Here is a 24,462-nt window from a genome sequence, read left to right as displayed (position 1 = left end):
GGTTCTATTTACACATTTCCGGCAGCAGAAGAAATCGACCGAGATTTCTTCGGGATGAGCTTTGCGTGAGCCTCTTCTTGGACACCAAACGTGCCGCTCCATCGCACATGATCTTAATTTACGAGTTCATTAATGGTTGAGTTATCGTAATTGACCTCATCGCCGCGTTACTAATCAGCGTTGTGTACTCGAGTTACGTCAGCCCGTGAACGGAATTAAAAACGTAGCGTACGATCGTCGTATTTGTGAGACTTTTTAAAATAAAAGATCGATGATAAAAGATTGCAATAAAACGGAAATGATTCACCGAATTTATATTGATATGACCTCAAGTATGAAATAAAAGTAATTCGATTTCTTGTAACAGATAAATGACATCCATAATGAGAATGTTGCGTTCACTGATCCAGTTTGCGAAACAGGTTGTAAGATTGTTAATCAAGGTTGATGAGTAAAACCACTGACACCTAGTAAGGGGATCGTACTTTTGTATGTTATGCATTGACTTTTTTATGGACTTTTTATGTTCCTTTTGTACCGTTAGTTAGCCTAGAAAATATAAGAGAAGCATGAGAAATTAATACTTACTAATTAAATAATAAATGAAAGTAATAATGAACCGAAATTTTTAGATCTCCAGTCAAAATTTCGTCGAAATCGATGCGTAACACTTTGCTCGGCTCGCCCATAAATGGACAAACCGGTTATTCATTTCTGTGCCATGATGCACGCCTTGCGGTGCAGTAAAGTCGCGGATGTCATTCCTAATTCAAAATTCAAGGCTCGTCTGAACATACATAACTGGAATATGGTCCGAAGATTACTGTACATTTGTAAGCCTTTTCCCGTTCGAAGAAAAAAGAAGACGAAGAAGACAAGACATTCAAAGTACGGTAGTAAAGGAACTAAAGAAATACTCTATAATAAAGTTTCAACGTTTTTGTATTTCCCAATCGCATCGTTTATAATCAAAGCCGTTACTACTAATCCACTTGTGGTCGAGTAGTTTATTAGAAAAGTAAAAGTAGCTCGATATCATTGGTAATTAATCTTACTATCCGCGAGTTGCACACCCACGCGGATGCGAATAGGGTCGTAGGTAATTGACCCGCGAAAGTTTGCTTCTCACGTTTAGCCACTCTCGTCGCGAGAGACGTTTCACTGTCACCTTCTCCCCATTGATATCTCGTGATGGTCTACCGCGATTTTATGTAATTAATCACTCGCTATAAACCACCGACTGCGACAGAGAATCATTTCTAAGAGAAATCACTCTCTGTTCTACACAATCTTACGAGCATTTCCCTCGTTAATATGTTACACGAAATATGTACAAGATTTCTAGATATCCTTTCCATTTCATCTATTACCCATTCGATATCCACATTCAATAAATTAATAAAATCAATGATAATTCTAACACTCATCTGTACTCGCGTTCCTCTTCCTACGTTTCTTCTCGTAACATTCCACGGCTTTCTGAACTTGTTCTAAATAATCCTGGATCGTGTTCTCCATTGTCAATTCTCTCGAATCCGACCTGGACAGAGACCTTTTCTGCACGAGAGCCGTTAGCATCAGAGTGACCACAGGGAGAGTCATTCCCAAGAGAAACGTTGGTGTCATGATATTCTTCAGGCCGTGTTTCTTGAATCCTCGATACAATTCTCCCCAGATACCGTCCCCTTCTTCTTCGTGATACTTACCTAATTTGCCGTACAGATGAGGTTTTATTTTGCCCGTTTTGGCGATATAATTGTAGTAATAAGGATCATAGGATTGAGCGTATAGCTGAGAATAGTAAACATCTTTGGCTGCCGGTGGATGATCAACTTCAGGGAACCAAGCACTAGCGTCTTCGTACGGAACCGGTGGATTGTTGATAGGTGGTGGCCCACGATGAAATCCTGGTGGCTTCGTGTAGATTACTTCAACGGGTGGACCTTTCTGCTTGAACGGCACTGCTTGAGAAAGTCAATTGCAAAATTAGTTGCTAATTAAAGTGAATATTTATCTCGAGTGAAAATTATCAATTACGGCATTGGATAAGAAAACTCTCACAAATTCCCTAATTAATGGCCTCTCTTACAATGCGAATTGCGTTAAGAGAAATTTCCCTAAATTACAGGATTTAGTAATCGAGATACACTTCTCGATTGCTAAACCCGTTTCACCGTCATAGTTGACGTATCTCGTGTTAATTAGCAGATTCGATAAGATTCTCAAACATCCAGAATATCCGTATAAGAAAGTTTCCTTCACGCGCAGCTTAGTCTTGTTAATTCCTTGTTAATTAATTCTCGATTACGAACGCGTTAGTAATATATCACCTGGAGGAACCGGTCCGGCGTAGAATCCTGGACCACCCCTGGATTGCGCATAGGGAAACGGCTTTCCACGCACCCTTCTTACGCGTTGATACCATCCAGGATAGTAGACGTCGTTCCTTGCCTGAATTCCGGATGCGTACGGTTGTAACATCTGCTGTTGCTGCATCAGTGACGCGGTTGCCGGATTTGACATAGTCGAACGAAGATCCACCGAGTTCACAGGCGTACCGTAGGTCGGTTGATTAACTGGTTGGCCAACTGGAAAAGTTTGCGGCGCCTGCCTTTGTTGCATGAGTTGCGCAGTCAAGTGTTGGTTCACCGGAGAAGACACGGTCTCCTGATTAACACGTGTTACTGGCTGTTGCGTTAATTGCTGTTGATTGGCGATCATTGCTTTGGCATTTTGAGGGATTTCTCGGCTTTGTAAATAATGGTCCAGAGACAGACGTGATTCCTCCGGCGTCTTCGAATTAAGAAAAGAGTTCAAGGCAACTTCAACGTTGTTGACGGAGGCGATTCCTTGATTGTACGTATTCGCAGACAGATGACGACCCGATTGAACGATCCTCTGTTGCTTCTCAAGGTGCGACCACGTATGATTCACTGGATGATCATCGATGGAAGTTTTTATCGGATTTGCATATTGAGATGAGTTTTTAACGTCTGAGAATAGTAGATGAACGTTTTGAGGAGATTCTGCCGAAGCGTCGATCACGTCCACTGTGGTTTCCTGTCGTGCTGCAGTTTTTTCGGAGAATCGTGATTCCACAGCCGTGTACTCGGTATCCTCCGTCAACGGGTTACCCTCGAAATTCAATTGACCGTTGGCTAATCCTATCACGAGGACCAACAAGATCGTTGCCGCGTTCATGGTTCTGGAATTAATGGAAAACCTACTGACTCTCCGACATTCTGTCGAGTCCAAATTCCTATACGTCGTGAAATACATAGATATTTTTATCTATAGAATTCGATATAGAGACCTTTACTCCTTTAGAAGTTTGTCGATTGACAGTTTCAATTTGCGTTCATAGTTAGACCGATTAGTAAGCAAGAAGAACTACATACTCTCGAATCCTTCCACTTATATGGCTGCTGGTCAAAGTGGAGAAAGAAACTAGTTATGCAGAAATGTTCACACCGATGTCGTTACGCGTTTAGAATGATTATCAACCAACACCTTTCTTCTGTTATCTATTCTACTTTTCAACAACTTGTTCTTACTTTCGTGCGAGAAAAAGAACTGAACAGTGTCTCGTAATATTTTTATTACTAATACCGCGTTGCTGACTCGAATTGCGATTCAATTAAAAAGTACGAGCATCGAATAATCGACACGGTAAAAGTAGACGTACCGATATAGTCGTACAATGTACATTCATGAATCGACCGGCACGGGTTAAAGACTGGTGTAACACTTTCTTCGGTCAAGGTGAATGCAGCCACGCTGACATGAAATACGCTTCCATTAATCGTTTCCCGATGAGAATACTTCCTCTACCACGTTGTTAAGATTACATACTAGTGTTTCTTCTATCGTCCAAGTCTTGACAGAGTACCTTGCCCGTAAGACGTTTAACGATTTATCCAGAAACTCATGTATCTTTTATGCTTCTATTCGAGAAGATCGTAAATACATGCAGGAAGCATGCGGAATATTTGAATTTGGCGTAATAAGCCGGTGAATTATGAATCGAGACATTACCACAGGGCATGAAACGCAGATTTTGGATCGTAGGATGCTAGCTATAGATAACTCAAAGCCGATCTTTAAAATGGAATTTTTAATGAACGTTCGAGAGCTCGGTGAAAAAGAGACGATGAATCACTGAAGAGAAAACTATCGAAATGTCTCGGATGAAACGGCGGAAAAAGTCGTTCGGAGAGAGTGGCTACGTTTAAAAAGCAGTCCACGTGCGTACACTGCTCTTCATCCAGAGTTCAGGGTCATCTCTCAATTTTTCCTATCATTTTTTTTTCTCTTTCTACTTTATCTGAATCGACCAAATAAGAAAGATCGCCAATTCCATGTTCGATAATCTTCTATTCGAAATAAAACAGAGATAAATAGAGGTTCTTCCGCCTATTTATACTCGTATCTTCGCTGTCGAATATTCTTTTTTATTGGTCTTTAGTAACAGTTATTAATGACGATCTTCGAAACCAAGACACGGAAATTTTGTGGCTTATCTACAAAAAGTTGGAATTCTAATCCGCGAAACTTTCTAAAAGACCGTTAATCCATTACGAATTCAACTATTGGCCGAAATTCGAAAAACGCCTTGATTTCTTTTCCGCCGGTTGACAGCGACCGTTGACACCATTCGTGAAACGTGTGCTTTGTCAGACTTGAAAAGCAAACTAACTTTTCAACGTCGGAATACATTGAGATCGTGCTGCATAGATCTCTCCAAGATCGTTCATAGGAACGTACATGGAAAAGAAACAGAAATGCCGTGTACCGTGAATGATAACTATTCAACGGAACTGTACACGAAAAACGAAACCGAGCTGGTATCGCATAGTTAATTCAATTATTTCGTGGAAAATTCTTAGAAACACAATACTTGTCAATGTATGTCAATTTATCAGCAGTCGAAGATGGAATTGTTTCGAGACATATTAAATCGAATTGTAACATCGAGTCAAGTTAAATTAGAAACGTATAAAAATTATTTTTACTCACATAGTTGACGGAAAACGTTCCGAATGTTCGAACACTAAATTTTTCGTCCCGTCGCAAGTTTCTCAGTTACGATCGAACATCGAACATCGAGCAGACCGATCCGGCCGATGTAGCAAATAGCACGCGAGAGGAGACCGTCCATCGGTCCGACTGGAACCAGGAATACTGAAGATCCACGGATCCGATGAGAAAGCCATTCACTTCGACCACGCTCCCTACCTTCTCGTCGAGCTTGTAATCCCGACCCCTTGTCGTTCGTTACCTGGATGAAATTGGTGTTAAATCAATCCGTATTACTTTCAATTCGTCGAGCGGCCTTCCGGGACCATTTTCAATCTTTTCCCTGAACAATGGTCCCTGTTCTTTTGTCACGAATGTTCGAGGAGAAAGTGAACTGCGAGTGGAAGTCGGGCAAAGAGCGTAAAACGATCCCGAGCCAGTTACCGTACGACTAATTAGGATTCTCCGATTGTTTGACACGCCTATATAGGGAGATCTATTTTTATTCGCGAATGAAAATATTTTTATTTTGTTTTTATCTTTGCATTTCGATAACAGTGGTAGAAGGTATCTAACACTGGTAGAAAATGTCAAGAGCGTTTCAAGGTTATCGATATCTTTAGCTTTTTCATCATTTTCTATCGTCATCACGATCGTACCTTCTAATTGTTAAACGACAAGGTCTTGAGCAACAACATCGATGAAACGTGTAATTGCGTAGCTTACAATCGTATAATCTTTGAGAAATGTCGTTCTTCCGCAATTGCGGATGCTAAATCACTTTTTCCGCGATCATTCGAGCGCGTACGAGTCGCGTGAGTCTCGACTAGCTGTGCACTACGGGAATAACAGTCTCGAAGAGAAGAACTGATGGTCGATTGTTATGGGAAAATTAATAAGTCGGATCCGATGCACCATTTTCGTTAATCCTGTTTCCTCGATCTATCCACGAACCGTGGAAGATCCGAGGCTATCATCGAGCGTGAAAGAAGCAGTTATTGATGTAACTATATATGTAACGCTGCAACGCAATGTAAAACAATTTTACGCTTCTATTTAAATTACAAGTTTCTCTTTTCCCCAATTTGCAGCATCGTGGAGACTCTCGAAGAAAAGCGTTAATTAATGGAAGAAGTGGGTCAGCTGGAGTAGACAGTACGTTGTTCCGTAGATCGGGTATAAACGCGATACGAAGCAAACATCGGAGGATTTCTGTCGAAACACAAGCAAATCAAACGATAGTTTAAGCATTTTGTTTGTGCTGGCTTTCGAACGATTGCTCACAACGACGCGACGTCATTGTAGATGCAAGTCTCTCGTCGACACAAATCTCGGAAATTAAACATCTCGTGGACTACTTACCTGACTCGACAAAAATTGCTCTGGTTAGAGATCGTGCTCGCGTCGTACTACTTTATTAGCGCATTACGCTCGCGCTATGGATTCTAGAAAAAGAAGCAATAGGGCAAAAGATATAATGAACACCGTCTGATAGCGAGATAGATCGCTGCAGCTAATTCTCTTTCCCGACACTCTCGATACGTGGTCCACAATTATGCTAATCGACCCGTATATATCTCTTCTCCGTGCATGATCAGATAATTCCAAGATGAATGCAAAACGCTCTGGGACGAACAACTTGCGCCAAACGAGATATTCTTCTATCGAAAGTTCAAGATCGGCGAGCGTATACGAGATTGCCACCTGTAACGTGTCAAAAGAGGAAAGCAGTGGGAAGGTCCTTTTGAAGGATCGTTCGTACAGTAGCGAGAATCCTCGAGTAAAACAAATGTCGAGAAGCGTTGTAAACGAGCAGTCACGAAGACAATAGGAGGGGTGACCGACGTCCACGCTCCTCCTCATCCTCCCGATGGCATCAGCCGCGATCGTGCAAGCGAAGCTCCGGACCGAACGTTATATAATTGTGGCAGATTACTTCCAGCGTTGGTCACATGCATGCTGCCACACTGTGTGCTTACAAACGTTCTCCCGCAGTGGACATTCGACCACCGAACGACGTAAGCGTCGCAGCCACGAGGATGGAACAGCATCGAGGAAGGAACACTGGGATCACGTGGAAACGTCTCAAAGATCTGCTGCTAGATCTTCATTTAAATTCAGATCGTGTGTTTTATCGGTGAGTGCACGCATCATTTCCAATTGTTGATCGTTTTCGGGGCGGGGGGTGGGTTTTCCTGGAGACGTTTCGATTTGGGGTGCAATAAGATATTCTTCTAGCTTCTTATACTTTTCAAACGAGGATTTTGCGCGTTTTCGTCAACTTTTATATTATTCCACCGATTTTCGTAGTAATACGTCCGATACATTGAACCTTTTTGGAAAAAATATTTTCTCGCGTTTACAGTTGAATTTTACGACTCGTAAATTATTCGTGGAAAGGAAAAAATAGATCGGATGTCGGCAAATTGAACATGATCGCGTTCTTCTGTCGGAAGTGCATTATCTCCGTTTTCACGGTGCTCGTGATGCGCGCCTCATTTTGCATTGTCACCGAAACGTACCATGTTTAGTCTGGTTGAAATAACAGGTTGTCTCGGAGTGAATTGACATTAAAACGTGCCTCCGTTAACAACAGTCTCATACGAAGAAGTTAATTGTCACGATAAAATCTACGACGATGGCGTATTTTTTATTGGAGTCCTATACGATATAAATTTAGTAGCAAAGTTCTCGTTCTTTCGAAATATTTCACTTTGTAGATGAATTTATATCTCGTATAAATTCAATTCAAATGTGATTTGTGATTGTTGGTCGAATCGCAATTAGGATCAATCAATCTCCACGCGCCATAGAGTATGTTTTCAATAGGTAATTGCTCGAACTATGAAAACATAATAAATCTCGTTGTCGAATAATGACATTAGTGGCGTCGAGTTTCGGGGCTTGAACCTTGTACAATTTAATCCACTTAAGGTGAGATCATCGCGACCCTCTTAATTAGCTGAATCAAGAATGGTCGCTTTCGTTCCACGAAGTGGCCTATATTAGCTCATTGGTTCCTCTGGCGCCACCCTCTGCGTTTTCTTAATATTTCTATTAAAGATCATCTCTCTCGTTATCCAATTATAAGAAGGGATTTTTTTCTACTTAATCGTTCGTTATTTACCAATTAAACTTTGTGTAATACCTCGACGAAAAGAAGTCAAACCTAAAATTGTTAATTTGATACGTGAAATGTTGTTTCTAAGTCGATGCAAGTGCTTCAACGTACAAAAATTCCTTTTAAATCAAAATAGCTTAAATTTCAGCTTGCTACACGAGTTATAATACTTAACGCAGCTCTACAAAAATTATCTTAAGCTTCTCAAATGACACTGTCTCCACAATATTCTCTTGCAAAAAATGCTTCGTCCACAAAATAAAAAGTACTTTCCATAATTTACTTTCTTTTTTTTTTCTTCGAAATATATGACTACTTACTATCTTGTGTCCCTGTGGAAGACGTTGATAAGAAAAAAGTGGTTTTTCCAACTTTCCCCAGTATTGGTTTGAGTATTGGAAAAAGACCCTGGCTGTGGCTGTTGGTGTGCTTCTGTATAAATTGTATCTGCGCACCTGGATTGTACTTCTGGAGGGAAGAATTCGACGACATCGAGCTCTTCGTGCCCGAAGACTCTGTGATACGTAGCGACGCCGCCTGGGTGAAGACACACTTCCGGGACGATTTCCGATACGAAAGTATCATCGTCACGGCCCCCAACGTTTTGGAGCCGGAAGTGCTGCGCTCGGTACATAGGCGATCATGAATTATACGAGTATCTACGAAGGTTCTTTTCCACTTTAACGCATGATTCTTGTCAAAATTTGTCAAGACTCACGAGATTTACCTAACATTTGGGATCTGTGAGCTGAACCTCCGTTAAATTAAGTCGGTTGTTGAACCGTGTTTCCTTTCTTTCAGATTAGCAAGATAGAACAGACAGTAAAATCAGTCATAGTGAACAATAACACCTGGGAAGATGTGTGTGCAGGGTAAGATATAAATGAATTAATCTTTAATCATTTGTTTTTTATTCTTGACTCGAATAGTAAATAAAGATCATATTGAATTACAGGTACTTCACGTGGTTCAACATGGACAACACGACAGACATCTTCAACGATCTCGATGTCACTACAGACATCCTGGTCGAATTGAACAACACGGTGCTAAAAAATGGATGTATATATCAATCCATCATACAACTTTGGGAAACCAGTATAAAGAAGGACGTTCGTAATTTGACGAAGAAGGAGGTGCTTGAGGACGTGACCAAAGCAATCAGGAACAAGTAAGTTTCGAAATAGACAAAGGATTCGACATTTTAACTCAACTCTTATATCACTTGATCTGTTGCAGGATCAACGACAATATCCTGCTGGATATTGCACCTCTGCTTTCGGGGATATTCTATGACAAGAAAGGTCGAGTTAAAGGTGCCAACGCAACTATTCTAAATTGGTTGCTGAAGAAATCTAATCCAAATTCAGCCAACTGGGAACTAGAGTTCATAAATCGCGTTCTCCATTCGAATATCACGTTTCCTCCAGGAATGGAGGTATATGCGATAGCTTCGCGAAGTTATTTAGACTCTCTGCATCAAATATTGAACAGTAATCTGACGGTGTTATGCTGTGGAATATCTTTGATAGCAGTCTACGTAATGGCGATGATCGGTAAATGCAACGCGCTAGAACAACGAATTTATCTTTCAATAATGGGGGTGTTCGTGGTTGGTCAGGCGATTTTGTCCTCTTACGGAGTGTGTTACTACTTGGGTTACTCATATGGACCTATACATTCTATCCTTCCGTTTCTACTTCTTGGTATAGGCGTCGATAACATGTTCGTGATCATGCAAAGCCTGGAGAATCTCTCAGAGACTGATCAGTCTACGGATATTCCGATACGCATTGCTAAAACTATGCAACAGGCTGGTACGATGCTACATTATGTCATATCGTTTTTAGTATACACAGCGTAGTTTCTTCTTATCTTTTATTTTACATTTTTTTTAAGGTATGTCGATCACTGTGACATCCTTCACGAACATTATCGCGTTTGCCTTTGGCATTACAACTGTGATGCCTACTCTCAGATCTTTCTACGCATTCGCCACATTAGGGATTTTATTTTTATACATATATGAAGTTATATTCTTCGTGAGCTGTCTTGTATACGATGAGAAGAGGCTCGAAGCTCGCAAGGACGGTTGCTTCTGCCGACCCAGATTAAACTGGAAACCCAACGAATGTAGTCAGAGAAACACTCAACAGATTATCTTCGAAAATTATATCGGCCCGGGAATCACCAAGATCACAGCAAAAGTAATTATCCTATTAATCACTGTCGGCTTCCTGTGCGTTAACACGTGGGCAGTATTTCAATTGGAGCAAAATTTCGACCCACTTTGGTATTTGAATCAAGACTCCTATCCGATTCAGTTTAACAACAAATTGAAACAGTATTTTCCAAAATATGGAAAACGAGCCGCAATTTATATGACCGGCGTAGATTACTACGAAGACCGTGAATCTCTTTCTCAGCTGGTAAAAGTTCTAAAACGTAATCGGTTCATTAACAATAGCACCCTCGAGCCATGGTTTATTGCCTATGAGAAATGGCTGAATGTTACTGGTAAAGGTGAGGCTTGATCTTGAAGTAATGCGATTTTAAAGATAACTTAATGGCAAAATTTTTATTATAGGTGATATTGAGAGCAAAGAAGAATATTATAATATTTTGACGGAATATTTACTTTTGACGAAAGAAGGTCAAGCATACATAAAAGATATCAATTTCGATAAATTGCCGGCTGGAGAATATAATATAACGGTATTAATAAATTTTTCTGTACAATGTAGTTGTTCAATAGCTGTACGTCTCAAGGGATTCATTTTTATTTTTCTCAGACGTCGCAAATTCCTATACAACATGTTATGATTAACACAACATCGGAACAAATACAAGCGATGCAACTTATCAGGGAATCGGTTCAAGCAACGAATTTCTCTCATGGCCAGGATTATATAGCAATATTCTCGCCTGATTACGTTTCATGGACAGCAAACAAAGTAAAAACCCTAATCTTTCTTGTTTAATACATATTATACAATCTAATCATTACCTTTTTGTAGGTAATAGGAGAGGAATTGATCAGGAATTTAGGTCTAGAAATAGTGACCATCGGCGTAGTAATATTGATGTTCCTTAGAAACTTACGAGCATCATTTTGGGTGATTTGTTGCGTATTCTTTACACTTGTTGACTTACTGGGTACCATGTACTTTCTAAATTTGACCATAGAAATGTCCTCGAGTATCATGATTCTATTATGTGCGGGGCTGGCGGTTGACTATGCTGCACATATGGGATTAGAATTTATACGCGCAAAGGGTAGCAAAAAAGGTAAATAACGAGTTCTTTAACGTGCGAGATTGAAAAAAAGGATTATTACATGGATATATGTAAATGACATTTACAGAACGTGCGATAGCGACGCTTTCTATTGTTGGTCCAGCTGTATTTAACGGAGGTTTAAGTACGTTCCTAGCATTCGTTTTGCTAGGTTCTAGCGAAGCTTACATATTCAATACCTTCTTTAAGGTATTCTTAAAAAATTTATCTATTTTTATCAATAAAATTCTGTTAGAAAATTTTATAAGAATTGTACCATTTCAGTTATTCACATGTGTAGTGATATTTGGTCTGTTTCACGGTCTGTTATTTTTACCAGTAATCTTAAGCATAGTCGGACCTGAAGAAAGAGTAAGAAAAGAAAGAAAAGAAACTGTAGTAAGAGAACACAATGGATATTGTAATGTTCCTTTATCTCAAAGTGAGAAAGGTGATATTTTATAAACAAAATTAGAAGCTACAAAATATTTATTTCTTTCTTTAATGATTTTCTACAATGATTTTTATTTCTTTAGAAGCAGGGACTGGAACTGCCAAATAAAATTTGACAATGTCTCAAAGACTGCTTAGATAAGTATTTGATTAGAAGATTCTAGAATATAAATTCCAATTACAAGCAATGCACATGTACTGTAAAACAGTAGTTTGTATATTCTTTGTTAATCTGTCCTTTTGTAAGAAAAAAAGAGAAAAAAATAAAAATGTACCCTTTAAAATAATAAATCCTAGTTATCTGTTTCGTCTACCTCTGACTTCTGTCCATTCATCTACAACTTGCATACCATCAGATGTTTCTTCTTCTTCAGAACTATCATTTTCTATAGCACAAGAGGTTTGAATTCTTTTTGCAGGTTCATTTGTAACAAGCCATGGTTGTAATGGTGGCAGTTTCGCAAGCTCTATCGTTACCAGATTTTCAGTATTTTCAGTACAATAACGATAAAACTTCAATAATTCTTCTGCAACTTGCATTGCACTATCGTCTTGAAGTTCTGTATTGAAATGCTCATCCATGTAATCTTCTAATTCATTGGCAATTTCACTACTATTCAGACTTTCTAGGGGTAGAAAAATATCAAAAATTAGTCATAAAATAATTAATATCAAAATATAGTACAAAATAAATGAGATAACGAACCGTTCATGTACATAACCTCTGTCATGTAAAAGCAAAAATCTATAGCCATTCCCTTTGCACCCATACCATGTTCCACTGCCATCTAATAAAAAGATATTCAGTAAATATAAAATGTAAAAATATTTATATATATATATTTGTATTTACATACATATATTTTATTGCAGATTTGAGAAAATAGATATTTACCCTTAAAGCAGTCCAATTACTGAAAATACGTTGTATAACCGAAAGAAAAAATTCTTTTGTATTTGACATTTTATTTGCGACGAGAAATCCTTAACAACACTTACTAATAAAATTAGTAACGATAATTAATCACGATTACCTATTTAACACTACCCATCTTGAGTTGGCAAATCAGCCATGTGCTTTTAACGTTTCAGGTACAGTTAGGTCGTTAAGACCAGGTTAGATTTTACATTGTAAAGTTGCTCGTAGTTTATACGTTTATACATACATATATGCTGAAATTTTTAGATAAAAATGTATTTCTAAGTATTTTAGACAGCTTTTATCAGTATTATAAGGTAAATATTCATTTTTTATTATTTAAATATAAAGAATAACATGCAAATGGTTATATATTTTCTCCTAAATAATTTGTCACAAAGATATGTCAGACGCTTTTGAAGAGATACAGGCAATTAAAATAAAAAGAAACAGTCTACGAGAGAAATTGCAGAAAAGAAAACGCGAGAGACATGAATTATTTACTCTTACTTCTACAACACCAGTATCATCCTCCTTGACAAATGAATCACCTCTTTCTAATGGTAATTGAAGTTATTTCTTTTTTATTTATTTCTTTTCATATATTTGAAATTGAATCTTAAATATAATTTTATTAAAGTTTTATTTAAGTGTTAAAAGTAAGATACAATTCTTTGTCAGATTCAATGGGACATTCACATCGATCCGACCACAGTGAATATGAAAGAGACGTGTTATGTATTCTACATGAATCATTACCTAATTTACCAATTACATCTGCAGAACTAATAGATTTACTTCGTAAAAATCTTAATGCAGATGTATCATCTCCAGATATTCACAAAATTTTGGAAAAGCTTGCAGCTCAAGATATTGTTAAGTTAGTAAGTTTCTGCATCATCCCAAATCAGAACTTCATATGCAGATAGATAATTGAATGCTTTTTCAGAATCAAGGAAGTAACAGAAAATGGTGTTTTTGGATATACAGTATTGTCAGTGGCAGAATCACAATCATCATATCAGTCTCAATCAGATGACACAGAAAATCCAGAGAGTGCAGAAACATCTGCATCTGAATTGAATGACTATGTACCTGCAGAGAAGCAACCCAAATTAGATAAGAAAAATACAGAGGATATAATGTCACTTATATCAATGCCTACTATTAGAGAAAAAGAAAATAAGAAGGTTGGAGAACAAATTTTAGATTTGTTATCAAAGCAAACATCTAAGGAGAAATCACTAGCTGAAAGATTTCGGTCTCAAGGAGGAGCACAAGTTATGGAGTTTTGTCCTCATGGTACAAGAGTAGATTGTGTCAAGTTAAATGGTGGACCGGGATTTGCAGAAAAGTGTAAAAAACTTCATTTCAAAAAAATTATTCAAAGTCACACAGATGAATCTTTAGGTGACTGTAGTTTTCTTAATACTTGCTTTCATATGGATACATGCAAGTATGTATTCTAAATGTAATAATTTTTAATTATAATATAAAATCACTTCTTTGTTTTATTTAAATATTTTATTGTATAGATATGTTCATTACGAAGTGGATGGGCCAACAACTCAACAAAAGGAGTCAAACGAAACAGACAATGCAAATAATAGTGCAGTGAATAAAGGTTTAACAGTAGATAATAAAAATGGTAGTAGTACTGCATGTCCACCTCCTAGCGGATCATTAGGTAGTGAATTGACTCTTTATCCACCACAGTGGATACAATGTGATTTACGTTATCTTGATATGACTGTCCTGGGTAAATTTGCTGTTATAATGGCTGACCCTCCATGGGACATACATATGGAATTACCATATGGTACCATGTCAGATGATGAAATGAGACAATTAGGTATACCTGCTCTTCAAGATGAAGGTCTCCTATTTTTATGGGTAACAGGGAGAGCAATGGAACTTGGTAGAGAGTGCCTACAATTGTGGGGATACGAAAGAGTAGATGAGATCATATGGGTGAAGACTAACCAATTACAAAGGATAATAAGAACTGGCAGAACAGGTCACTGGCTAAACCATGGCAAAGAACATTGCTTAGTCGGCATGAAAGGAAATCCGAGAATTAATCGAGGTTTGGATAGCGATGTTATAGTAGCCGAAGTTCGTGCAACCAGTCACAAACCTGACGAAATCTATGGAATCATCGAACGTATGAGCCCAGGAACAAGAAAAATAGAATTATTTGGTCGACCACATAATGTTCAACCTAATTGGATCACATTAGGCAATCAAGTAGATGGAGTTCACTTGATTGATCCACAACTTATTAAAGCCTTTAAAAAGCGTTATCCAGATGGAAATTCAATGAAACCTAGCAAACCGTAAGCATTTTAGACAATATAAAATAAGTGGATAATTATTTTATTACAAATGTTATAAGAATGGAATTGTGTTTAATAAAACTTGAATATAAATTCTCGATTTTCATTTTTTTATTCTGTTTTAAAATATCCATAAAAAAATAATTCCATTTTTGAATACATAAATGTGCATACGTATATAAATTGCATTTACAATTACGTTAATCGATCCCCATTTTTTTCTTACAATTAATATCAGAAATATTTGTACAGATTTATTAAAGGTATTTAGTTCATATCTTAACTAGTATGTGTTTACATTTATATATATATATATATATATATTATTATTATCTTCACATTAGCACCTCTATTATATACTTAAATATATGAATATGTATATATATATATATAATTTATATATTTTACATTAATACTATTTACTTTAAAATATATAAATAGTACATAGGTAAGTACACATGTTAATATATAATAATTCTTTTAGATTGAAACTGGAATGTGATCTTTAAAGCGTAATGAAATATGAGCGAATTTAACAATAATTTATGATACACACAGATGTTCCTAGTATGATTGATTCAAACGTTTTTTTAATGGATCTAAATTATATTTCTATTTATATATGATAATGTATGAACATAAAATAATAAATTCAAAGTTGTCTAATGTTAAACAAAACCAATGCTGCTGCTACGCTTCTGTTTTAAAAAACTCCTTTTTAATGTTAATGAAAAATTATTTTCACTTGTTTTATTCATAGACAATCTAGTAGATCGATTTGTTTTTGATGGTGTTAAAATTTCCTCATTTTCTTTTTCACTGATGTCAATTACATTTTGTGATGGACTAATATTGCATTTGTAAACTTTACTAAATGAATCAATCCAATGTCTTTTTCCATGTTCATCTTCTGTTATTAAAATTTGATCTCCAATTTTAAATCCATAATCAAACTTTTCATTTGTACTTATGCAGATTTGTTCCTTGAGTATAAAAGGACAAAATAAATTGTACCTTTTACTTGAAGATCTTGTTCCACGAGTTATTGCAAAGCCAGTGTTAAAAAGAAAACACTGAAATTTCTAAAAATCATCATTTTTTTCGCATGTATATATAAATTTGTATCCGTTTATTTACACATAATTAATAGAATCATTTACAAAATATTCTTACCATTCCCCTTGTATCTTTAAGCTGCCCTTGAGTGATTAACTCTGTTGCATTTTCAATGCATTTACTAGGATCATAATCTAGTTTTACATTAATTTTTGACTGAGCCAATTTGCATTCTGCATCACCCATGGTTTTATCTATATTTTTAAGTAAATTGGATATCAAATCATATGCTTCCTTTAAGGATGTTTGATCTGTATGTGTTGCTACAGTATGCTTTAATATTTCCTTAATCAATAAAGGGTATTTAACAATTCTTGATCTTGCTACATCTATATAAGTCCACAAATCTATTGAATGAGGAGATTCTAAACGTTTTTTTAAAAAAGATTGAAAACGTTTGTTTGTCAACCTTTTTTCATCTAACAAGTGTTTTGCCCATATTTGTGTTCGGCACCTTTCCAGGTATGGGTTTGTTAATGTTGGAATCTGAAAAAATTATGATAAAATAAATATGTAAGTTTGTAAACTGTGTTAAACATTCAATATAACATTTGTTTGTTCAAACATTCAATAGGATTGATTATAACTAACCCAATTTAATATTGTAGATCCAACTGTTTCTGTAAATCCATATTTATCTCTTAGACCAATTAATTCATTTCTCAATCTATTATGTATTTCAATGAGTTGTGTTATATCTCCAAAAACTGTAACTAATTCATCAGAACTAAAAATACTACTAGATATCAGTGGTTGATAGTAAAAATCTTTGAGAACACATAAGTCATTAATGAATACATTTTCTCCACAATACAATTCATAAATTGCTTCTTGTCTTTTCACTTCTTTTCTGCTTAAAACATAATTAGGTTTATCCTTGATATTTGTATTTGCTATATCAAGTACCCAACTTCTGAGTGTAATATTATTGGAGTTTTCAATATTATTTTTGTGCCTAAGAAATAAAGTTGAATTAAATGAATGAAATATCCTTGAATTATGTTGAAAGTATATTTAATAATGTTTTTTATACTTTTTCTTTAATGTTCCTGTATCTGCTTCATTATTCACAAATGACAAGTCTGGTGTATTTGGTTGAATTGTGAAAGATCTATGAAAATTATTTCCTTGTTGTTTACTACCTAGAGTAGAAGATGAAAAGATGCTACTGGCCACTTCTGTAATTCTTCTTCTTTTTTTCTTTTTGCCTACATCTGATTCGATAGATATGTCCATTGAGTTGATACTAATAGCATCACTTTTTGGACGTTTCCTTGTTCGCTAATTTGTGAGTAGAATGTCATTTATAATTATAAACACCAACAATATACAAAAGTAACTATCAAATAAAAATGTATTTAAAAATCACTGATGAACCACCAGTCAAAATAAGCGTAAAAAATCCATGATATAATTCATAAAATTAAGAAATAAAACACTTATAATGTCATCAAACGTCTACTAAACTAATAGGTTAGTGAAGCTTCATATTTAAGATATCTTCGACAATACGTAAAAACTTACCAGCCAAAATTTTTTTCGAGGTTCTTGAAATACATCTTTATTTGTATTGTTGCTATCATCATACATTTCCCCTAAACTTATAAAAGCTCACGTATAATTGAAATACACGCAGTTATTCATATTCCATAAGAGATAACTGATGAGATAACCGTTGGTGTAAATGTAGGCCTTTGAGAAGAACAACCCATTAGTTCAAACTTTACAAGTGTAAACTCTTAAATACTTTCTATTTATTCTAATATAATGGATACTTTCACTCTCATATTATATATTATCTTTATATTATTTCTTATATGGTAGGAATTTTTTCACATTATTTAAATTACTAGAAGCGTTATTTGGTAGTTAATTAACCCTAGCTTTCCTACATTTACTTTGTATTTAATTCGTAAATCTATTTTCTACATTTAATTTGTATTAAAATATTTCCTTAATCTATAACATTGTTGAATTAAAAAGGAAACATGCGAATGTAAATTTTTCCATAGGTTTCCGACAGTCTTTGTTTAATTATATGCGTTGGAGAAGGAGGAAATAACTGAATCCATTTTCAAATGTATAAGTGTTTTGTATTGTGCCGCCATATCTACGTTGACATATTATCTAAAATTTTACAAATACTTTTACTAAAAATTTGCTTATTTTTGTATTAGTTCAGAAATAGCTATTGTATGTTTTATTATTCGGTAAAAAATTGTTTCTTTTCGGATATTTATATTTGTCTTTAAACACGTGTTAAATGAAGAGGTTAGGGCAGGTAACTTAATATTTAAAAACAAATACCTAGTATATTTATATTCGTATTTACATTCTTTTTTATTAATTTATTAATTTTATTAATTTTTCTTTTCAGGAAACACATTTCCATGGAACGGCAATGCAAACGCCGTTTTAAGAAATCTATTAATACGCAAACTATGAATACAAAGGATAAAAAAACTGATCAATGTATGGCCCCATACACAGAGCGTAATGCGTCTGGTCGAAATTGGGAAATGTTTAAAAATTTAGTACTTCACCCATCACCATCAGGTTCAGATTCTACTGATAAAGAAAATGTTAATAAGAAATCTCCACATCAAAAGTCAAGAAAAAAGCATTATTCATCTGTATTGAATGTAGATCATATGTCACGTAGTGAGGAAGAAATAGTTTATGATGAAGATAAAAAGAAGCTAACAAAACAGATAGCAATAGATTGTGAAATGGTTGGCATTGGAGATGGCAGTGAAAGTATGTTAGCTAGAGTATCTATTGTGAACCGTCATGGTTTTTGTGTTTATGACAAATATGTAAAACCAAGAGAACCTGTTCAAGATTATAGAACTAAAGTTAGTGGTATTAGGCCTCATGATCTTCAAAATGGAGAAGAATTTCAGATTGTTCAGAATGAAGTAGCAGAAATTTTAAGAGGTCGCACTCTAGTTGGTCATGCATTAAAACATGATCTTGATGTACTATATCTTTCTCATCCAAGGAAATATTTACGAGATACTTCCAGATTTAAAACCTTCAGACAGTTATCTGGAGGGTATACCCCTAGTTTGAAGAAACTTGCACATGAATTATTAGGCAAAGAAATACAAACAGGGGAACATAACTCTATCGAAGATGCAACAGTTGCAATGCAGTTGTACGTGCTGTACAAAAATATGTGGGAATCCGAATTTTATTCTAAATGATAATTTATACTATAACGAAGGATCTATCTCTATTATCTATCTTTTAAATACAAGATTATAAAAAATACATAGAGAATAGGTTTATTTTATATAAAATAATTTTGTATCAGACATTTGAATTTATCTTATGATTAAATTCAATAATAATATTCACATTTTATTTTATAAATTTTAAGTCTACTTATACAGTGTGCCTGTTTTATCCATATGTGACTAGATATCTTTGAAAATATGCAAGATATGTAATAAAAAATAAATGATAAATATAATAAAAAAGGTTTATTTAAGAGCTCAAAATGTTCATAGGCCCTTTCAAGGTCATTCCATGATCACATAAATATCAGCAGTACATGTTTCCTAATATGCTACAACTTTTACCTGAACCATTTTTTCGTATTTTGTATATTTTTCAAAATATTTAATTGTATATAGATAAAACGTAAACATTGTATATGTTTAATTAAAACTGTAATCTATGTAAATAAAATACTGTTATCAGAATGTACAAAAAGAGGAAAAAATATATTTTCAGAATATATTTTCTTTTTGATAAAGATTTTACATGATTATTTTATTTTTTCAATGCCAATTATAAATAATTGAATTACATACAGATGCGTGATTCATAAATATTTGCGTAATGAGAACGATAAGAACGAAATCTATAATTTTTCACTATCATTGTTTCTTATAGTGATTCTATGAACGAACTTTTATTAACAAAAAATTCAAACGACATGCAAAAAATACCACAGTATACAGTACTAGCTTATTTTTGTTTTCTATTATCAGAGATGCTCAATCTTTACGTCAATTCGGCTCTTTCTTCCTTATAAAGGAAGAAAAAGAATCCGTATAAAGTATAAGCCAAATCGTCCCAAACATAAATGCCAATGTAGAATTATTCCATCACCCTTAGTGGATATCGCAAATTAACCTTTTGCACTCGGCATATTTCTCATTTCTCTATTTGTTTCTTTTTTCCTACAATGTTGAGGCGAAACTTCAGGGAAATATATATTTCTACAAAATTTGGAGCTTGTGTAATTTTGTGCTATATAATCACCGATAATCTCTTTGTGTCCCGTTAGGGGAGATATCCGAGTTGTTTGTTGAATTTACAGCGTACTCTTAGAGGAGACAGTCGAGTATGAAGAGTTAAAATTCGTGTAGGACGGTGTAATTAATTAAAAGTCAAACTTTGTTGACAAAGTGACATTCGAACAATTTTCCTTCGACTTTAGAATACAAATACAACTGTCCTTTCTTGAATGAAATATGTGGAGTATGGGTAAATTGAAACACGATGACAGCCTATTATGGGAACATATTACATACATCAATCGAAAATCCTATTCTTGGTTTTAGCGACCCTCCTATTAGCATCTGGGCCTTTTATTTGATTGATATACAGGTACAATAAAAAAGGAATTAAAATATTTTGTGGAAATTACCATTAATACGAATCATTATTTGTTGATCGAAGTTACGATTTGTTTTAAAATTTTGGTGGTGCAAAAAAGATTTCCCTCGCATGAAAGATATGTTACGAGAGGAAAACGAAGAATTAGGAATTCATACAAGCGATGTACTGCGTAAAAAGCACTTTCGTTTATTGTTAAGTAAATGGGTGTGTATTACAAGCATCTTGCAAAGACCGCAGAAATCGGTGCAATGACTCCGATCATTACAAATATTCATAAAGATTGTTTTATGAATTTTGTAGATGATTTCGTAAATTATGGGATCTATAACTATAGGTCAACGAAGTCATTAATGACTATTCTATCCGATGTTAAAAATTTGATGTCACGGCATAATGTAATGTTTAAATTTAAACGCGTTGATTAAAAATTCGATCGTCTGCAATGCTGTTAGAAGTGAAAGATGTTGTTGCAGTGTTTAAAGTCGTTATTAACTCTTGTCCCTTTTATCTGTTATATGTTTGAAAGTATGACGCGATAGTGGGAAAATGAAATCGATTGTTGAATGTATTTTTATCAGACGGCTTTTTTTCTTTTAGAAAATTAATTCAAGCTTTTTGTATATGTAAAAGCTAAACATATGTATATAATGGACATGTACTAAAAATATATTACAAAAAATAAATGTTATATATGATTTTGAAAGCGACTGATCGAGTTAACTGAAAAGAGTTAAAAGTAATAAAAAAAACTCCTTTACCGTTTCAAAGTTAATGCAACAACACGTTTCCAAAGAAGGAGCAAGGTCGCTGATCGTCGTTATTTGCCATAGCTAGAATTTTATATACATATCTCTTATATAGTAAACATACAGAATACATGACGACCTTGTTATCAGCATCAGCCACTTTTTGAAAGATACACTTCGACTTTCCGTATACTGATTATTTCACGCTTGATCACTTCATATTTGTTCGCTGACCATAATACACGAGTACTGCTAGCAATTCAACACGCGATTATTTGATTTTTCCTCTGGTAAGTAAATCGTTACATCAGTCAACATAACTCGCATTCTACTAAATCAGAATAATCTACAAATTCAAATCGCGTTTTCTATTTACTTCTCTCAAATATGTATATCGCGATATTTTGCTACATTCTATTGCAAGCATTTTTACGTCGATTGAAATATGTTTTACTATCCAATGCAAGAATGTCGGTAGTAACGAAAGTGTTCTGTAAGAGAAAAAAGAAGAAACGTTCACGTTCGTTACTTTCAATCGTTGCACCTTTCCATTTGCAGGTTGACCGGGTCTACTAGTACACTACACGATATCATTAACGATTAAATCTGCATTTTCAATCTCGTTAGATATCATTTTTGGAAGTGACAAGTGACACGTGCGTCAAAAACTACTTTTTATATCACCATTTGGCTGCTATTGAATCAAGACAGAAGTCCTCGAAAGAATAAGAAATTACAGGTGTTATCCAGAACAAGTGCATTTCAAAATCTCCAGGTTTTGCCGAATTCTTCAGAAATATGAAGATCGCCGTGATCGGTGCTGGATCAGCTGGTCTTGCTGCTTTACGGCATTGCACTTCCGGTACATACGACACTGAGGTAATATGCTACGAAAAAACTGATCAAGTAGGCGGTACATGGGTTTACAGAGAAGAAACTGGTTTAGATCTATACGGTCTACCAATACACACTAGTATGTACAAAAATTTAAGGCAAGTCAACTATAGAGTAATACTAAATTCACGATAAACTGTTCACTTATTGTGTTATTTTTAATGATGTATTCGATTGTTTGCACTACATAGAACGAATCTTCCGAAGGAAGTTATGGGGTATCCTGATTATCCTGTTCCCGATACTCCCGACAGTTATTTGACTCGCACGCAAATACTTGAATTTTTAAATTCTTACTGCGATCATTTTAATCTTCGCCAGTATATCCGGGTATTTAATCATTTTTAAGAATATGAATTATGTTGTTTATTATTGCAGAAAATATTCAAGAGTGTATTTTGCAGTTTTTTCATAACGTGGAATTAGTGGAGCCATCGACAGGGGACCGGAAGTGGACGATTAAAGTAAAAAATCTAGAAAAAGATACTGTCTTAACAGAATCATTTGATGCAGTTATGGTGTGTAATGGTCATTACTTCGAACCGAGTACGCCAAATTTAAAAGGTCAGCAGACTTTCCAAGGGCAGCAATTGCATAGTCATGATTATAGGATGCCGGATATTTTTACCGATAAGACTGTACTTGTACTTGGCGCCGGGCCTTCCGGTATGTAATATTACCTGCGGCCTTTGGTTTTTGTTGTAAAATGCCTTTTTAATATTGCTTTTATGAAAACAACAGGAATGGATTTGGCTTTGGAAATATCAAGGAAAGCAAAGCGTGTAATTTTAAGTCACCACCTGAAGGATCCTATAGGCACTGTATTTCCTGAAAATGTCGTTCAGGTAACTGATGAAAGGCAAATAAAGCACACATGTAAGAAATCTTATTTCAATTTTTATCTTTCCAGAAACCAGATGTAAAAGAAGTGACTGAACACGATGTTCTTTTCGAAGATGACAGTAAAGAAACCGTGGATGTGCTTTTTTATTGTACAGGTAATTATCGTCCAACTTTATTTATAAAACGATAATTTAATCTTTCTTTTCGATCAAAGGGTATAAATATAGTTTCCCCTTTTTGAGTGAAAAATGTGGAGTACGGGTAGATTCCAATATGGTGACACCATTATGGAAACATTTAGTATCGATCGAAAATCCCACCCTGGCCTTGGTTGGTCTTCCCTTCTATGTTTGCGCTTTCAGCATGTTCGATCTGCAGGTGCGTCTGAAAGAAAAATTGATATTGTAACGTTTTTTTTATCGTATGAACTACCTTAGTATGAGTCACTTATTTATTGATCAAAGGTCCGTTTTACCTTGCAATATTGGTTTGGCAAGAAAGACTTTCCTTCTAAAGCGAATATGTTACAAGAAGAAGCGGAAGAATTTGAAAACCGCAGAAAAGAGGGCTTGGAAAAAAGACACTTCCACATGATGGGGTTCAAGCAAGGCCATTACTATGACGATTTAGCAAATACTGCGGGAATAACACCATTGCCACCGGTTCTAACAAAATTGCACAACGAAAGCAGTACGCGCTTCTTAGATGACCTGGTGCATTATCGAGAAAGTAGATATAGGATCATCGATGACTATAATTTTATTCAGCTTTGAAACGATATATTTTGTTCGCAATAAAGAATAAACATTCTCCGATCTTATACAATTAGTATAAAGATATTTTGTGCTGAATAGATCCAATTATAGAGATTATATAAAACAGACTGAAAGCATGTAGCTTTCTTATCCTATTTTATAATATTAACGATGACATGATAGATGAATTGTACACCTTTTTGTTACGTAATAATATAATAGTAGGTCAGAAAAGATTTTTTGCATTAAAGTCAGTCATATTTCGTGCATTTTCCTAAAATAACTTGAATCCTGCTGATTTCATTTTGTAATTGAATATCGCGCCATAAATTAGTGCATAGTTCAACCGCGAGGT

General features: G+C 35.2%; 7 protein-coding genes across 13 annotated transcripts; 4 read left to right on the top strand and 3 right to left on the bottom strand.

Moving 5' to 3' along the window:
* Positions 1-924: 924 nt before the first annotated feature.
* LOC117156013 (uncharacterized) lies at positions 925-6,501 on the bottom strand. Of its 3 annotated transcripts, XM_033332660.2 has the most exons (4): positions 6,379-6,501; positions 5,017-5,278; positions 2,331-3,205; positions 925-1,964 (listed from the first exon to the last, which is right to left on the bottom strand). In XM_033332660.2, exons 3-4 carry the CDS (start codon positions 3,199-3,201, stop codon positions 1,417-1,419), a joined length of 1,419 nt encoding a protein of 472 aa, XP_033188551.1. In that variant the 5' UTR covers positions 3,202-3,205; positions 5,017-5,278; positions 6,379-6,501; the 3' UTR covers positions 925-1,416. The 3 variants fall into 3 exon arrangements, with proteins under 3 accessions (XP_033188551.1, XP_033188548.2, XP_033188549.2); XM_033332657.2 differs by lacking the exons at positions 5,017-5,278; positions 6,379-6,501 and adding an exon at positions 3,686-3,873; XM_033332658.2 differs by lacking the exons at positions 5,017-5,278; positions 6,379-6,501 and adding an exon at positions 3,686-3,863 and having other exon boundaries at positions 925-1,961.
* Positions 6,502-6,576: 75 nt separating this feature from the next.
* Positions 6,577-12,136, top strand: LOC117156009 (patched domain-containing protein 3). Of its 2 annotated transcripts, XM_033332652.2 has the most exons (12): positions 6,577-7,153; positions 8,519-8,765; positions 8,939-9,009; positions 9,093-9,308; positions 9,377-9,954; positions 10,037-10,660; positions 10,725-10,852; positions 10,930-11,091; positions 11,155-11,425; positions 11,502-11,623; positions 11,699-11,864; positions 11,950-12,136. In XM_033332652.2, exons 1-12 carry the CDS (start codon positions 6,969-6,971, stop codon positions 11,973-11,975), a joined length of 2,796 nt encoding a protein of 931 aa, XP_033188543.1. In that variant the 5' UTR covers positions 6,577-6,968; the 3' UTR covers positions 11,976-12,136. The 2 variants fall into 2 exon arrangements, with proteins under 2 accessions (XP_033188543.1, XP_033188544.1); XM_033332653.2 differs by lacking the exon at positions 6,577-7,153 and having other exon boundaries at positions 8,627-8,804.
* On the bottom strand, positions 11,885-12,964 carry LOC117156016 (uncharacterized). 2 transcript variants are annotated; one of them, XM_076619706.1, is made up of 4 exons: positions 12,762-12,964; positions 12,573-12,654; positions 12,142-12,492; positions 11,885-12,026 (listed from the first exon to the last, which is right to left on the bottom strand). In XM_076619706.1, the coding sequence occupies exons 1-3, from the start codon at positions 12,828-12,830 to the stop codon at positions 12,164-12,166; spliced, it is 480 nt and encodes a 159-aa protein (XP_076475821.1). In that variant the 5' UTR covers positions 12,831-12,964; the 3' UTR covers positions 11,885-12,026; positions 12,142-12,163. The 2 variants fall into 2 exon arrangements, with proteins under 2 accessions (XP_076475821.1, XP_033188557.1); XM_033332666.2 differs by having other exon boundaries at positions 11,885-12,492; positions 12,762-12,963.
* Positions 12,965-15,736, top strand: Mettl3 (methyltransferase like 3). The gene is made up of 6 exons (XM_033332655.2): positions 12,965-13,102; positions 13,187-13,348; positions 13,467-13,665; positions 13,735-14,241; positions 14,321-15,121; positions 15,606-15,736. The coding sequence occupies exons 2-6, from the start codon at positions 13,189-13,191 to the stop codon at positions 15,628-15,630; spliced, it is 1,692 nt and encodes a 563-aa protein (XP_033188546.1). The 5' UTR covers positions 12,965-13,102; positions 13,187-13,188; the 3' UTR covers positions 15,631-15,736.
* On the bottom strand, positions 15,215-21,719 carry LOC117156012 (neuroepithelial cell-transforming gene 1 protein). Its single transcript, XM_033332656.2, has 6 exons — positions 21,628-21,719; positions 17,762-17,929; positions 17,271-17,518; positions 16,829-17,192; positions 16,295-16,723; positions 15,215-16,203 (listed from the first exon to the last, which is right to left on the bottom strand). The coding sequence occupies exons 2-6, from the start codon at positions 17,825-17,827 to the stop codon at positions 15,790-15,792; spliced, it is 1,521 nt and encodes a 506-aa protein (XP_033188547.1). The 5' UTR covers positions 17,828-17,929; positions 21,628-21,719; the 3' UTR covers positions 15,215-15,789.
* On the top strand, positions 17,918-19,999 carry LOC117156015 (RNA exonuclease 4). Of its 3 annotated transcripts, none has more exons than XM_033332664.2 (2): positions 17,918-18,057; positions 18,615-19,999. In XM_033332664.2, exons 1-2 carry the CDS (start codon positions 18,005-18,007, stop codon positions 19,441-19,443), a joined length of 882 nt encoding a protein of 293 aa, XP_033188555.1. In that variant the 5' UTR covers positions 17,918-18,004; the 3' UTR covers positions 19,444-19,999. The 3 variants fall into 3 exon arrangements, with proteins under 3 accessions (XP_033188555.1, XP_076475820.1, XP_033188556.1); XM_076619705.1 differs by lacking the exon at positions 17,918-18,057 and adding an exon at positions 18,341-18,508; XM_033332665.2 differs by lacking the exon at positions 17,918-18,057 and adding an exon at positions 18,349-18,518.
* Positions 21,720-21,766: 47 nt separating the features above from the next.
* Positions 21,767-24,343, top strand: LOC117156035 (senecionine N-oxygenase). The gene is made up of 8 exons (XM_033332714.2): positions 21,767-21,905; positions 22,174-22,607; positions 22,701-22,839; positions 22,914-23,175; positions 23,251-23,354; positions 23,420-23,507; positions 23,567-23,730; positions 23,817-24,343. The coding sequence occupies exons 2-8, from the start codon at positions 22,414-22,416 to the stop codon at positions 24,123-24,125; spliced, it is 1,260 nt and encodes a 419-aa protein (XP_033188605.1). The 5' UTR covers positions 21,767-21,905; positions 22,174-22,413; the 3' UTR covers positions 24,126-24,343.
* Positions 24,344-24,462: the final 119 nt, after the last annotated feature.

This window comes from Bombus vancouverensis, chromosome 7 (genome assembly GCF_051014615.1).
Source record: "Bombus vancouverensis nearcticus chromosome 7, iyBomVanc1_principal, whole genome shotgun sequence".
Classification (NCBI taxonomy): Eukaryota; Metazoa; Arthropoda; class Insecta; order Hymenoptera; family Apidae; genus Bombus; species Bombus vancouverensis.
The sequence above is the reverse complement of the archived record's forward strand: the minus strand, read 5'-3'. Positions and strand labels throughout refer to the sequence as shown.